The following is a 15,847-nucleotide window of genomic DNA, read 5'->3' on the forward strand; positions in this document are numbered from 1 at the left end:
GGAGGGGAGGGGGGAGGAGGAGGGGAGGGGGGAGGAGGGGAGGGGAGGGGAGGGGAGGAGGGGGAGGGGGGAGGGGAGGGGAGGGGGAGGGGGAGGGGAGGGGGAGGAGGGGAAGGGGGAGGGGAGGGAGGAGGGGAGGGGAGGGGGAGGAGGGGGAGGAGGGGGAGGGGAGGGGGAGGGGGAGGGGAGGGAGGAGGGGAGGGGAGGGGAGGGCGGGGGAGGGGAGGGGAGGGAAGGAAAGGGCAGGGCAGGGCAGGGCAGGGAGGCCCGCAGACCCGGCTGCCCGTCCGTCCCACCTCCTCCCGCGGGGCCGCCTCGGGCGGGGACGGCGGGCGCTCCGGAGCGGGGCGGGGCGCGGGGTGGTCCCCGGTCTCCTGCGACGGCCCGGCCTGCGGGCGGCGCTGCTCCTCCTCCTCCTCCTCCTCCCTCCCACGGGGAAGGCGCTCGCTGAGTTCAGACCCCGCAGGTTCCTGCCTCCAGCTCCTTTCCCCCCAGTGAGGATCCCAAGGCTGAGGAGCTTAAGTTACTGCCAGCCGTCCGGAGCTCGGGGTCTCGAGCGCCTTACGATCAGTTCTCAATCTTGTGTGACTGTTTTGTTTCCGTCTTAAGCCCGAGGAGATGTGTTTGAGGCAGAGGAGCGCTCGCCCCTTGCTGGGTTTGTGGTTCACCGAATTCACGGCTGAGGGCTGTGCCCCAAAGCCCCGCTTCCTAACCTTTCACGTCGGTACCCATCCTCCGCGGACCCACTAAATGCACAGCCCGATTTCGTCAGACTGGGCTCAGCCCTCCGCTTTCTAACAAGCTTCCAGGTGCTGTCGCTCCCGCTGGTCCCTTGAGCAGCAAGGCACTAGGCCGGGGGTCCCAGAGCAATGACATCCGCGCCACCTGAGGACTATTAGAAATGCAGATTCCCAGGTCTCCGCTCACACCTGCTGCATCAGAGACTCTGGGGTGGCGTCCTCCTGTTGCTAAAATTGGAGAACCACTGCAATAAACTATTCTTTCTCTTGTTCTGACTTCTCACAAATGAACTCATCCATCCCCAAACGCCTAACTAATTCGGTCCCCACTGGGCCCCAGACGCTCAACAATGGAGATGTGGCAAGACCACAGTTCCGGTTTTCTCAGCCTCTTTGACGCCCCCTCAGCCCACACAAGCATGAACGGACTGGAAAAGGGCAAGACTTTAATCCCACTACTGATGGCTAACCAAAAGAACTCGACTGTTGGGGTCTGGCCCCGTGGCTGTGTGGTTAGGTTCACACATTCCTCTTAGGCAGCCCAGGGTTCGCTGGTTTGGACCCTGGGTGCAGACCTACACACTGCTCTTCAAGCCATGCTGTGGGGGCATCCCACATAAAAGAGCTAGAATGACCTACAAGTAGGACACACAACTGTGTACTGGGGCTTTAGGGAGAAAAAAAAGAAAAAGAGGAAGATTGGCAACAGATGTTAGCTCAGGGCCAATCTTCCTCACCAAAAAAGAGCATTAAAAAAAACCCCTCATTTATCATAAATCCCCTCCCTGGGAGTTTCATCCACAAGGAAAATTGACCCATCACAGGAGAGGAGAAGAGATGAGAAGTCATCACCACACCCAGACAGACATTGTCACCTGCTATCCTATCTCCCTTCTGTTCTCCTAAGGGCCCATTTATCTTTGCTAAAAATCACTTGCTCTCTCGTAAGTGGCCTCTGTCCCCTCCCTTCCTCCTGCTAAGATGGTAGATAAGCTGTAATATCTCACCACTCCTTTGGATAGTCACTTTCTTTCTGTGATGCCCTCATGCATGTAAAGCTAAAAATTAGTAAATTTGTATGCCTTTCTTCTGTTGATCTGTCTGTTGTCAGTTTAATTCACAGGCCGCCGGTTACTGAACTTAAGAGGATGGAAGAAAAGTTTTTTTTCTCCCCCAAATTGCTTGGTTGATGATAATCATTATATTTACTATTGTTATTATTATTTCATGCTAAGGAATTTTATAATTAGCTTAATTGATTCTCCTCTGGAGCTTGTGGGGGTATTTTTTAGATTCCACATGTAAGTGAGATCGTGTAATATTTGTTTTCCTCTGGAAAGCACGATGCTATCTAGTTGCACCCGTGTTGTCAGCAATGGCAGAATTTCCTTCTTTGTAGCTGAATAATATTCCGTTGTATATATACACCACATTTTCTGGATCCTTCCATTTGTCGACAAACACTTAGGTTGTTTCCACATTTGGTTTTCATGAATATTGTGGTGGTTGCTCCAGTGGACGTGAAAGTGCGGGCGTTGGCCAACAGGGACAGGAACAGGTGTCAGCATCACAATCATCAGGGAAATGCAAATCAAGACCAGAAGGAGACGGCACCTCACCCCTGCTAGAACGCCTGTTACCAAAAGACCAGAGACAACGAGTGGTGGTGAGGATGTGGAGAGAAGGGAGCCCTGTGCACGGCTGATGGGAGTGTAGGCAGGTGCAGCCACCGTGGGAAACGGTGTGGAGGTTCCTCCGCATTCCCACATTGAACCTCAGTTAATTCAGTAAGAACCTTGTCAGTTTAGCAAAGCAATCAAATGATTAACTGAGCCAAGTGGTGTCCTGCTTTTACTTTTCCCAAAGCACCGAGGTGCTCTGCTGGGGTTTTTGCATCAGAGTATTTTGGGGGTTCTGCAGACGGACAGAATCATGGGCAGATGCTGAGTCTGCATTTCAGCAAAGGTGCCAGGTGAACATTACAGGTGTGTTTGTGTGTGAGTGTCTGCACCTGTGCACACAGACCATGCATCTTTCTGCGTGAAGTTCATTTCCTCTGGTACCCAGGATGGCTGGGTGTCTGGAAGGAACGTAAGAGGTGATGTGCTGGGCTGAGAGGTGGCCTCTGGGACATCACCGTTTCTATGTTGCCTCCATAAATAGGAGGCTTAGTTCTCATCAGAGCTAACTGAAGAATAAGGGGACAAGCTTTCAGTTGTAAGATGAGGAGGTTCTGGGGAAAACCCACAGCATGGCGACTCTCGTTAATGATACTGTGCTGTGTGCTTGAAATCTGCTAAGAGAGTGGATCTTAAATGTTCTCACACACAGCAAAGGCAGATGTGTGAGGTGAAGGATGGGTGAATCAGCTTGACTGGGGGCATCATTTCACGATGCGTTTGTCTCAAAACATAACGTTGTATGTGTTAAATATATGCTGTGTTTATTTGTCAATCATTCTTCAATAAAGAAAAAAAGAACTAACTTAACTAACTTGTTTTCCTCTTAAGACATTGAACATAGAATCACAGTGTCATGGGGCTGAATTGTGTCCCCCCAAAGATACATACGTTGAAGCCTTAACCCTGGTACCTTATAATGTGACCGTATTTGGAAATAGATCTTTAAAGAGGTGATTGAGTTACAATGAGGCCTTGGGGTGGGTCCTAAGCCAATCCGACAGATGTCCTTATAAAAAGAGGAGATTTTGACTGAGAGGGCGACATTCGGGACATGCACCCACAGAGGAGAGCATTTGAGGACACAGACAGAGGGCTCCCGTCCTCAGGACAAGGAGACACCCACCCTGAGGGCACCTTGCTCTAGGACTTCTGGCCTCTGGAACTGGGAGAAATGAATTTCTGTTGCTTAAACACCCAGTCCGTGGTACTGTGTTCCAGAAGTCCTAGCAAGTCAATGCCCACAGTTTCCGTCACTGCTTGTCACTCCCATTCACTCGGCACAAACACAAAGAAAGAAAAGTTAACAGTGTGCTTCTTCGATCTGTAGGGGACAATGGATGGAAGGAAGCAGGAGTCACCTCCTGGCACTTGTGTTCTGATGTTCTGGGTGGCAGCGCGTCCCCTGCTGGGAGAGGGGGCGGCTCCGGCTGCAGACGGAGCAGCGGGTGCGAAGCTGTGTCTCCTCCCAGCTCCAGTGCCGCTCGCTCCCCGCTGATGACGGACAAGCATCCTCCTCTGATTATCTGAGGAGATTTCTATCTGTAAATTCCCCGCATACTCTACGTATCCTTCTCTGTGATTTTCTTTTGAATACGTGGAGTGTTTTAATAAATCTAGGCCAATAGTTGTTGAATTAAAAGTCTTCGTTTGCCAAATCGATGCATTCCTCATCCACTGGAGGCTTTGACGTCCCAGGGTGACAAGAGGCTGAGGTAACAGCTCGTTTCAGGCTGTAGTCTCGAATAATTTGAAATGCTAAACAATCTGCTCCCTTCTGGAGTGTGGAACAGGTAAAACTAGAGGATTTTATGGATGCTGAAAGTTTCCGGTTTGCATAAACCTCAGACTTACAGAGCAATTCGCTTTCCTCTCTCAGGTGTGGTGGATTCTCAAAGTGCAAATGATAAAAAATGGAAAGTCTGGAACCAAATGTACGTGCCAGAACTAACGAGCCACTTGGGGGTTTCTGCGCCCTTTCCTCCCACGGGGAGAGGACGTAAGCCAGCCCCCACGTGCTGTTCCCTGGGCCAGCACTGTTCCACAGGAGTTACTTCACTTGAAAATACTACACTAGCATGCATTTTCTTCTAAAATATATTGAATTACATACACTATGGAAAACAACCAGCATATTTACTGGATATTAGTTTGTCTTTCCCTCTTTTCTAAGAGTCCATCACCATCCTTAAAAATAGAAATCCCTGCCACTATTTACCTAAGGATTTCCCATTTTATGAAGCAGCCAGGTTTCAAATCTGCAGGCAGATTTGGAGTGTGTGTCTGTGTGTTTCTAATTAGTGGGTCCGATGGGAAGCCACCGTTTATTTTCTGCATGCACGGCGTCCTAATGCAAGAGACCTGCTTTTCCATTCTGTTTGGGATGCCTACCTTAGCGTTAGCCATCCTGGGCGTTGAGTGCCTGCCCCACATGGGGCATGACGAGACTCTGAAATACACCAACAAACGATGAACGGCTGACATGGTCCTCAGTGTTCTACCACGGCTAATGCGACCCACAGCACAGGGGCGGCCACAGTTACTGCTTTGCTCAGTGATGCACACAGAAACTCAGATTCTGAGTAGCTCTGTGGCTAGAAATACGAGATGCATTGCTCTAACTCACAAAGTGCACTTTTTTGGTTTTAATAGCTTTAATGGAAACAAATTTATGAATTAAAGACTTCTACCAAAAAATCGTAGTATTTTAATTATAAAACAATATATTGTAAGATAAAACCATGACTACACCGTTTTTTGTGTGTGTTTTGTTTTGGCGAGGAAGATTAGCCCTGAGCTAACATCCAAGCCCATCTTCCACTTCTTTGTATGTGGGACATTGCCACAGCATGGCTTGACAAGTGGTGTATAGGTCCGCACCCGGGATCCAAACCCAGGAACCAGGGGCCACCGAAGCAGAGCACGTGAAATTAACCACTATGCCACTGGGCCAGCCCCATCTCATAGCTCTTCGAGGAATGTATGAATGAAAAAAATCAGATAATATAATTATCACGTAAAGTAATGTCAGTGTCTTTAGGGAAAAACAAATTCTCCTCTGAAGGAATCAGTTTCTCTTACAGTGTTAATGTTCTGTAACTCAATCACTTCTATGCAGAATTGGAGGATGTATAAGAATGACCTTATGCAAGTCATTACAAGTTCTCAAGGTTCTTGATTTTTTTTTCTATAGCTGGTGACAGAAGACATGTGAATGACAAGCATTTGGGAGCAGGGTGATTGTGAAGGGTTATAGGTGAAGAGAAAACAAAAAAGTGCAGAACCCAGAGTTAGATCTTATCTCTCTTTTTTTTATTTTTCCAGCTTTATTGAGATACGATTAACAAAAAGATTGCATATATTTAAGCTGTGCAGTGCGATGTTTTCATAGATGCATATGTTGTGAAATGGTCACCACGGTCAAGCTAATTGTCTTTTCCAACAGGCTTGTTCGGCTCTGGGGTGGACAAGCTGTGGAAAGGGCTACCTGTTTGCAGCAGGGTGGGAATTCCTGCTTCCGTGGGCTGTTTGCATCCCCCTAGTAGCCACTGTCCTGCACTCTTCAGTCCATTCAGTACATTTATAGATGCTGCTTAATGCACGTTCTGGGAGCTGGGGATGCAGGAGGGAGCAAAGTGAACAAGAAACTACTACCTTCATGCGCTGACATCCTGAAAGAAGGGGGCACGTATGTAAAGATAAGGAAAGCAGCACATAGAATGCCAGTTAGTGGGCAGTGGTCTGGAGAGAAGCAGAGTGGGAATGGAGAAAGGGTGGGTCCGCAGCCCACAGCGAGGGGAAGTGTCAGAATTTAGTTGAGTCGTAGGACACGTACCCAGCTGGGGTGGAGAATTGCATGGTGGTGTTGGGATAAAACACGTGCTGAAACCCCTTAAACCTGTGCAATGTTGTAAGCCTATTACGTCTCCATAAAGCTGGAAAACAGCCGTTTTCTACTGATTAATAGACAGGGTCCACAGTCATTCACTCACTGATTAATAGTAATAATAATAAAGGGGTGATTAGGCACATGTGTGTGGTGATGGATCGTAATTAGTCTTCTGGTCGTGAACATGATGGAATCTACACAGAAATCGAAAAATAATCATATCACACCTGAAATTTATAGTAATGATAAATAAGTATTGGATGTTGTCAACATGCCAAGCATCAAGGCATGTACTGGGACAATAGGGAATATAATAGTAACTATGACAGACACAGGTCTTAGCTTCACAGAGCTTAAGGAGTAGAACAATATCTGGAAACCCTTTAAAATATATTTGAAAAAACTGAAAGCAAGTAAATCTAAGAGGCTTAACTAACAGCCTAATCAAGTTAGCGCCAGCGCAATGTACAAACCCAGCCCTGACTGATTTCAAAGGTCAAATTCTTAGTAAAGATGCCGCTCAAGGCTCTTAGACACATTGAAGAGTGAGTTAATCATGGTGCAGTTAGGGACTCTTGCTAGAAGAATAAGAAATATCATCCAGCAAAGTAGTAGTTATTCCACAGGACACATGAAAGTACATTGCTGTCTGATAGAGACATTAAGGAAACTTACAGATCAATATAGTTTATGAATATACACATAAAATCCAGCAAAATTCTAGCAAACGAAATCCAGCAGCATGTTAAAAGGATTACATACCACGACCAAGTGAGATTTATCCCAGAAATGCAAGGCTGGCTCAACATACAAAAATCAATTGATTTAATTCAAGAGGGGAAATTCCTCAACATGGTAAAGGCCATATATGAAAAACCCACAGCTAACGTCATACTCTGTTGTGAAGACCAAAAGCTTACCCTCTAAAGTCAGGAGCATGACAATGATGCCCACTTTCACCACTTCTACTCAACATTGTGCGGGAAGTTCCAGCCAAAGCAATGAGGCAAGCAAATTCTTCCAAAGCAAAAGACTTCCGAAATGCACAGGGAGAAGGAAAACTCCCTCAGTTCACAGACGACATGGTCTTCACATATGCAATCCTGAATATCCGCAAAGCTGTTAAAGCTAATAAATGAATTCATCAAGGTTACAGGACACTAGAGCAAACACAGACTTCAGTCGTATTTCTGTATCTAGCAATAAACAATCTGAAAAGGTAACAAAGGAATTCCATTTACATTAACACTGAAGAAACAAAACACTTAAGAATAAACTTGACCAAGAAAGCTCAGAACTTGTACAGTGAAAACACAAAATATTGCTGAGAGAAATTAAGGAAGACCTCCACAAATAGAAAGATATCCCGTGTCCACGAGTGGGAAAGACTAACGGGAAGGTTGAGATGGCGGTGCCGCCCCAGTGGTCTGTGGAGTCAATGCAATGCCTATCAAAATCCCACTGGCTTCTTCTTTTGTTGAAATTGGAAAACCCAATTTTCAGATTCATGTGGAATTGCAAGGGACCCTGAATAGCAAAACGATATTCAAAAAGAGCAGCTAAGTTGGAGAACTCACACTTCCCGATTTCAAAATTTGCTCCACAGCAGCAGTAACCAAAGTGTGATAACAGTAGACGTGTATCTCAGTGGAACAGAACTGGAAGCACAGAAGTAAACTCATATCCTATGGTCAATTGATGCTAGAGGAGAGAGCCAGAGCCCTGCAGTGGAGAAAGAGCAGTGTCTTCAACAAACAGTGCTGGGGCAGCGGGTATGCATCTGCTAAACAATGCAGTGGAACCCCCATCTTAGACCATATTAAAAAAATAACTCTAAAAGGACCTAAATAGAAGAGCTACACTATGAAACTCAGAAAAAACAGAGGAGAAACTTAGTCACCTCCGATTTGACAATGGTTCCCTAAATATGACATTCAAAAGAAAAATAGATAAATTAAACTTCGTCAAAATTTTAAAAGAAAACTTTCTTTTCATCTAAGAACACTATCAGAAGAGTGAAAAGACGACACAGATTGGGGAAATATTTGCAAATCATTTATGCGAAAAGGGTCTAGTAATTAGAATATATAAAGACTTCATATCTCAACAAGAAAAAAAGACACAAAACAATTAAAAGTGGACAAAGAATAAGCATTTCTCCAAGGACGATATAAATGTGACAAAAAGCACATAAAACTATGCACAACGAGGGGCCGGCCCGGTGGCACAGCGGTTAAGTTCACACGTTCCTCTTCTTGGAGGCCCCGGGCTCCCCGGTTCAGATCCCGGGTGTGGACATGGCACTGCTTGGCAAAACGCCATGCTGTGGAAGGCGTCCCACATATAAAGTAGAGGAAGATGGGCATGGATGTTAGCTCAGGGCCAGCCTTCCTCAGCAAAAAGAGGAGGATTGGCAGATGTTAGCTCAGGGCTACTCTTCCTCAAAAAAAATAAATAAATAAAATCATAATATATGGAAAATAAATAAATAGAAAAATGTTTTTAAAAAGGCACAACATCAATAGTTTTCAGGGAAATACAAACCAAAACTATGATGAGATACCACTCAACACCTACTAGGATGGCCATATTTTTTCTTAAAAAGTAGAAAACAACAAGTCTTGGTGAGGATTTGGAGAAGTTGGAACATACAGTTCTTGCAAGAATGTAAAATGGAGGGCTAGCCTAGTGGTGCAGCGGGTAAATTCATACATTCTGCTTGGGCAGCCCGGGCCTCACCAGTTCGGATCCTGGGCCAGACCTACCCACTACTCGTCAGGCCACGCTGTGGCACGCGTCCTACATATAAAGTAGTGGAAGATGGGCACGGATGTTAGTCCAGGGCCAGTCTTCCTCAGCAAAAAAGAGGAAGATTGGCGGCAGATGTTAGCGCAGGTCTAATCTTCCTCAAAAAAAAAATCCCAAAATAAAACAAGAATATAAAATGGTGCAGTCACTGTGGAAAAGTTTGGAAAAGTTTATTAGTTCCACAATACGTTAACATAGAATTATCATATGACCCAGCAATTCCACTCCTAGGTGTATGCCTAAAATATCTGAAAACAGGTGTTCAAGCAAAATTTGTAGACAAATGTTCATAGCAGCTCTACTCATAGTAGCCAAAATGTGGAAGCAACCCGAATGTCCATGAATAAGCCAAATGTCCATCAGAAGAAGAATAGAGAAACAAAATATCATAAAGTCATGCAGTGGAACATTATACAAAGGGAATGAAGCTCTGACACTCACCACAACACAGAGGAGCCTAGAACACATTATCATAATAAAAGAAGCCACACACAAAAGGCCACGAACTGCATGATGTCGTTTATGTGGAATATCAAAATAGGCTAATCCGTAGAGACAGAAACCAGAAATCTGGGGCCGGAGAAGACGGCAAATGCAAGTGACTGCTTCAGGGTGTGTTCGGGGGGTGGAACGTTCTGGAGCTGGGTAGGGCTGATGGCTGCACGATTTCCTGAATGCTCTTGATCTCACTGACTTGCACATTTCAAAATGGTTATGATGGTAAATTTACATGTTATGTGTAAAACTAAGCTCATTCTATTAAGGAAAGTGTTAGTTCATCACTGTGGTGTACGCCAATAATAAAATGATTGGATTTAAAAAAAAAACCTATAACAGCATGTACCCAAATTACTGTAATGAACAAATATTTCAGACTTTCTCCCCCATCACATGCTAAATCTTTGCATACAGAGACCTGATTCTTAAGTTTTGTAAACAACTTTGGAAGTATAAAAATCTAAAATAAGTTTTCATTTATAAGAAGGATCAATTCTGTGTGTACAGAAACTACAATTAAATTGTAATTATTCATTAGGGAAAAAAATCCCCAAAGCTTCTTTCCCTCCAGTTTCACTCTCTGATACAGCATCACCCTCAGGGTCCCTCCTGAAGGCTCCAGGGGATAAGACGAATGTCTTGGGGCTGTAAGGGTTGTGTGACACACTGGTCCTCTGAGGTCGGCACGTATTCTTATTCTGAAAACACTCTGAGCCAGCCTCATCCTTCTGCTAACAGTTTTCTTAGGAAAAAGCAAGTGCTGCTTCCTAATTTAAACCTCCTGCTTTTAAACTTGAGAATGTGTCCTTCAGACACGCGTTTAAACAGGATCTAGCAGGTGGGCACCGATGACTTGGTGATCGCCAATATTTTTAGTGCTTCCTGAATCCCGTGGCTACTCCCCTACTTTTTAATGCCACGTGCGCTGCATTCATGGATCGTATCAATCCCTGAAATAAAATGGTGCCCGACATACACCATTTCCCCCTGCAGACAGGGAGAAGCTGCTGCTAGCTCGCCATCAGTAAGTGACATTCTTGATTGTTTTTCGTGGTATTTAAGATGAACTGGGATGCCAGTGTTTCTGGTAATTCTAGTTCAGGTTGAGGAGCACTGATCCATTTCAATAATCTGATTTGTTCTTCTTGGGATCTTTGGCATTTTAGCAGGCTGCCTGCATTCAGGGGTAGAGTTTGTGACTGCGTAATTGATTCATGAAATTTGGACTCAAGACATTTCCCCAACTGTCACTAGGCTCTCTTTCTTTGTCATAATGTCCCAGGACTAGAGATGGGGTCACATCTTCAAGAAGGATTTTCATTGTGACAGTTTTGGTGAATCTCTGTGGATGAGCAAACTTCTTCCTTTCTGGGAATGTTATTTTGTTCTAAGAATCTGGCTGTCTTGGGTGTAGCTCCAGTACATTTCCTGAGCAGCTTTGGGTATGCATTGAACATTTCTAGAAAGAGATTGATCATCACAACGGACTCATTTCCTAAAGAATTCTGCTAAAGTACCACATCACGGCAGAACTGATGGTCCCTATCTCTTGGTGATGTTCATGCATTTTCTTCATGTGTGAGTAACACACTTCCCATATCTCCACAGAGCGGACACGTGCACCCACAGGGGACGACACAGCTTCAGGTCAGCCTTTCCCTTTTCTATGTCCTCATCAGCTCATCTGAGGTGACCCTCAGTGTGGGGCAGTCACTTTAGTGTGCCATGACTCAGTTGCACAGAACTATCCCCGTTCACTTCTCCTCTCCCACAGCCACATTCTGAACCACCCATGTTCTGTCATCTCTCGATGCTGCCCAATTTGGATACCCAGCATCCATCCCCTGTGCTTTCTCAGAGCATCAGTGCCTTCGTGGTCTGCCACATGCAAATCAGACGACTGTCTCAGCGTTCTGGCTCAATAAAGCCCATACCGGTACAGCTTCCGTGCATGAATTTTGGCAAATGCCTGATGCTCTCAGAGTTTCATTTCTCCAAATGCATGATGGAAACTCTGTGTGTATTTTAAAACACTGCAAATGTACATGTGTGCAAGTTTGTTTTGTCTGATGAACTTCCAGCTGTAGAAATGGGTAAGTTTCACTCCCCGGGATTTTAAAAGGGTTCACAGTTGACTTTATAGCTGCTCTGTTCTTCACCCCTGCGTAGACTCTAATTATAATGAATTTATTCTTCCTTTCAAAGGCCAGGGAAGAAAAAAATTAATACTTTTGCACAGAAATGCTGCAGAACTTTTCAGGAACGTCTGAAGCAGACTGAGACTGTGCATTTTCCTCTACGGGAGCTTCTGGCTTCACTCCTGGTCCTGCTGGGTCACGGTTGCTTTCTTCCACCTGTACAGGAGAAGGGGATATTCTGGTCACCTCTGCAGGACTCTGACGGTTCCGAGAGTTCTTTCCTGATGACACACTGCGAGATTGCCTTGTGAGTCCCTCAGAAAGGCCTTCATGTTTCTCCAGTCCTGCCTCTAATGGGCCCACACACCATTCTAAAGACCTGTTTTACAAAGTGCCATTCAATGACTGTTGATGAAGGGACTTCTGTGTACCTAGCGCTGGGCCCGGCATTGGGGAGCAGAAGTAGACAGGTTAGACTGAAGGTCATGGCTCCATGGAACTTGTACTCCAGTGAGAGAGACAGGAAACAGACACGATAAATTAGAATAGCACGTGTTATAAGGTGATAAGTACTATTATTAAATGTAAAGCAGGGAAAGAGGAGAAGAGAGCTGGAGGGGTCTCAACATTGTAACACTGTGAGGGAGGGCTCACTGAAAGTGGCTTTTAAAAACGCCCTGAAGGAGGAGGGAAAGTGAGCATGTGCATGTCTTGGGGGAAAGTCCTGCAAGCCTTGTTCCAGGACATGGGCGTGTGGAGCTGTGGAGCAAGATGGTCACATCATGTCTAATGTGACCTGGCTGCTGTGCTGAGAATACTGTGAAGGGACGTAACAGGGATGTGGGGAGACGAGTCAGGATATTAGCTCCATAATTCGGGTGATAGACGATGGCGCCATGGGCCACGGGGAGGAGCAGAGCTGGTGAACAGCGATGTGATCTGGACATATTTAATGAGAAAGCAACAATTTGTGATAAGTGTGGACTCTGAGAGAAAGAGGAATGTCAAGGTGGACTCTGTGTGGCCATTGACTGAGAGAAGAAGAAAGCACAATCTCAATGCTGTGCAGTGTTCCATCACATAAAATGCCATCCTCCACCCTACAAATCCTCAGCACTAAACACGTAGGTTGACTGCAGATGTTGCTCCCAAAGCAATAGTTCAGTAAAAGTCAATGCCAGGGAATTTGCATGAATGTCCATTTTCCCCAGGTTATGCCGGCTCCGTGCCCTTTAGCAACAGTACACATTGGCCTTCAGGAGGTGACGCAACATCATCCGTGGAGCAGCTGGGAGGATGCATTCAAGAACACTGGATATAAATTTATATGGAAAATGTGCTAACTGATATAATCTCTTCATGCCTCATATTCTGTGCCCCCCATTCACCCGCAGGTGGCCTTTTTGTCCCACCCCCAGCTGCATATGGTCATGGAAATAGCCAATGCAAGTTCTCCAGAAGCCTTCATACTCCTGGGCTTCTCTTTACGACCCTCGCTAGAAACTATCCTCTTTGTCCTTGTCTTGGGGTTTTATGTGGTGTCTCTCTTGGGCAATGGCACCATCATTCTGGTCTCCTGTGTGGATGTGCACCTCCACACTCCGATGTACTTCTTTCTTGCCAATCTCTCCTCCCTGGACATTGGCTTCACCACGAGCATCATCCCACAACTCCTGGTCAACCTCTGGGGACCACAGAAAACCATAAGCTATGGAGGGTGTGTGGTCCAGTTCTATATCTCACACTGGCTGGGGGCCACTGAGTGTGTCCTCCTGGCAGTCATGTCCTATGACCGCTTTGCTGCCATCTGCAGGCCACTCCAGTACACCATCATCATGCATCCATGGCTTTGCCTCAGCTTGGCCTTCATCTCGTGGCTCGGGGGTCTGATCAACAGCATGGTGGGCTCTACACTCACCATGCTCCTGCCGCTGTGTGGGAACAATCACATTGACCACTTTCCCTGTGAGATGCCCCTCATTATGCAACTGGCTTGTGTGGACACCAGCCTTAATGAGGTGGAGATGTACGTGGCCAGCTTTATCTTTGCTGTCTTGCCTCTGGGCCTCATCCTGGTCTCATATGGCCATATTACCCGTGCTGTGTTGAAGATCAGCTCAGCAGAAGGGCGGAGAAAGGCCTTCAACACCTGCTCTTCCCACGTGGCAGCCGTGGCTCTGTTTTACGGGAGCATCATCTTCATGTACCTCCAGCCGGCCAAGAGCAACTCTCGCGAACGGGGCAAGTTCCTGGCCCTCTTCTACACTGTGGTCACCCCGATGCTGAACCCCCTGATTTACACGCTGAGGAACAAGGACGTGAAGAAGGCACTCAGGCACCTTGTGTTAGAGAAGAGCTGTGGCTTGTGGGGACACGGGGGCACATTTAGAGAGTGTAGTCACCAGGGAAGAGGAAGAACCAGTTTGAAGTTTCAAAATAGATTTTTGGGGCAGAATATTTGAGATGTCATTTCTATTCCAATGTTGCTTGAGTTCAAGGAAGGTGATAACATGAGATGAATGTGCTCACCCACCATTTTCAGACCAGGTGAGGAGAAAGTATTTGCTGTTTTCATTTTATTAATAATCATAACATTTTGTTAGTTGTTTATATTGTTTTATGTGTAGTATATGTGCTAATTATCATATTGCTAATTGTTTATATGGTTATAAATGTAAATTATAATATTATTTTGTTAACTGTTTACAATAATGTGTGTCATTGAAGGTGCCTAATCTGTGTGAAGTCCTTTACATTTTAGTCCATTGTTTATAATGAGTTAGTGAAGCAGATATTATTAACCTCATAAAGGTTAGGTAATTACAAAGCTATTAGTGTTTTATGCCCAATTTAAGTCTAGAGCTATCTGTCCATCGACATACTTCCATTTTGCCTTTAACCCCTGTGATATAATAAGAAATCGATGTTGGTTCTTTGTGCTGCTTCCTGGCACAGAGTTTCTAGGACCCTTGGAGTTTCCTCAGTGACATGGGGGAGAGGAGCTTCATTTGTTATTCATAACAGCCTGTTTCAACCCTACCTGATTTATGCAATGAGGTGACTCCAGGTGGGGCCCCTGGATGGCTTCAGGATGGGGACTGGTGGCCAGGGGATCCATGTGATCAGAGGGTTGGAACTTTCAGCCCCACCCCAGACCTTCAGGGAGGGAGAGGGGCTGGAGGTTGAGTTCATTCCCCCATGGCCAGTGATTTAGTCGTTCATGTCTAAGAATGGAACCTCCATAAAACCCCTAAATGATGGCGTTTGCAGAACCTCCTGGTTGGGTGGATATCACACCCCAAACCCCCCAGGGACAGAAGCTCCTACACTAGGGACCGTTCCAGACCTCGCCTCATGTACCTCTTTGTCTGGCTGTTCTTGTTTATCCTTTACAATAAACCAGTAAACTTAAGTGTTTCCCTGGGTTCTGTGAGATGTTCTATCAAATCATGGAAGCTGAGGGAGGGGTCATGGGGACCCCTGATTTAGAGCCAGTTGGTCATAAGTCTGGGCGGCAACCTGGGACTCGGGACTGCCCTCTGAACTGAGGGCTGCTGTGGGATTGAGCCCTTGGACCTGTGGGGTCTGTGCTGACTCTGGGCACTGGTGTCAGGTGGAGTGGAGAGGTGGACAGTCTGGTTTCTGGAGAGCAGGGAATTGGTTACTGGAAGGAAAATCTCACACATTAGGAGTCAGAAATGCTGAGAGTAAGAACAGTTCGTACCCTTCAGGAGCAGGAACCTGAAGACGCAAACATCTCAAGAGTAGACCTCTGAGTGGGACTCCAGCACATTAGCGGTTTCGTCGGTAATGTGCTGCACGGATTCAGCTACGACCCTGCACTGTTGACGCTCCTGTTCAGCTCGATACCGTCTGATTCCGGGAACTGTTAGGATGCTTTTACCCACTCACTGGTACCTTTGCTCACCTTCTTCATATGTCCAAGCGTGCGTTCATTCATTCTTACAGCGAGACCTATTTCTGGAGGTTATGAAAACGAGTTCACAGCACCAGCCTGGGATGGAGAAATCAAGTTCACGGAGCGGTCACTGGCTTTGTTGATTTAAAGCTTAAAACAGTGTTGTGAAGTTGATA

General features: G+C 46.0%; 1 protein-coding gene across 1 annotated transcript; it reads left to right on the plus strand.

Moving 5' to 3' along the window:
• Positions 1-13,182: 13,182 nt before the first annotated feature.
• Positions 13,183-14,214, plus strand: LOC123288807 (olfactory receptor 2C3-like). Its single transcript, XM_070517346.1, has one exon. It carries the CDS (start codon positions 13,183-13,185, stop codon positions 14,212-14,214), a length of 1,032 nt encoding a protein of 343 aa, XP_070373447.1.
• The last annotated feature ends 1,633 nt before the right edge of the window (positions 14,215-15,847 follow it).

Source organism: Equus asinus, chromosome 9 (genome assembly GCF_041296235.1).
Source record: "Equus asinus isolate D_3611 breed Donkey chromosome 9, EquAss-T2T_v2, whole genome shotgun sequence".
Taxonomy (NCBI): Eukaryota; Metazoa; Chordata; class Mammalia; order Perissodactyla; family Equidae; genus Equus; species Equus asinus.

Bases quoted from the DNA above. Each gene is read 5' to 3' on its own strand.
- LOC123288807 (XM_070517346.1), top strand. From the start codon at position 13,183: ATGGAAATAGCCAATGCAAGTTCTCCAGAAGCCTTCATACTCCTGGGC.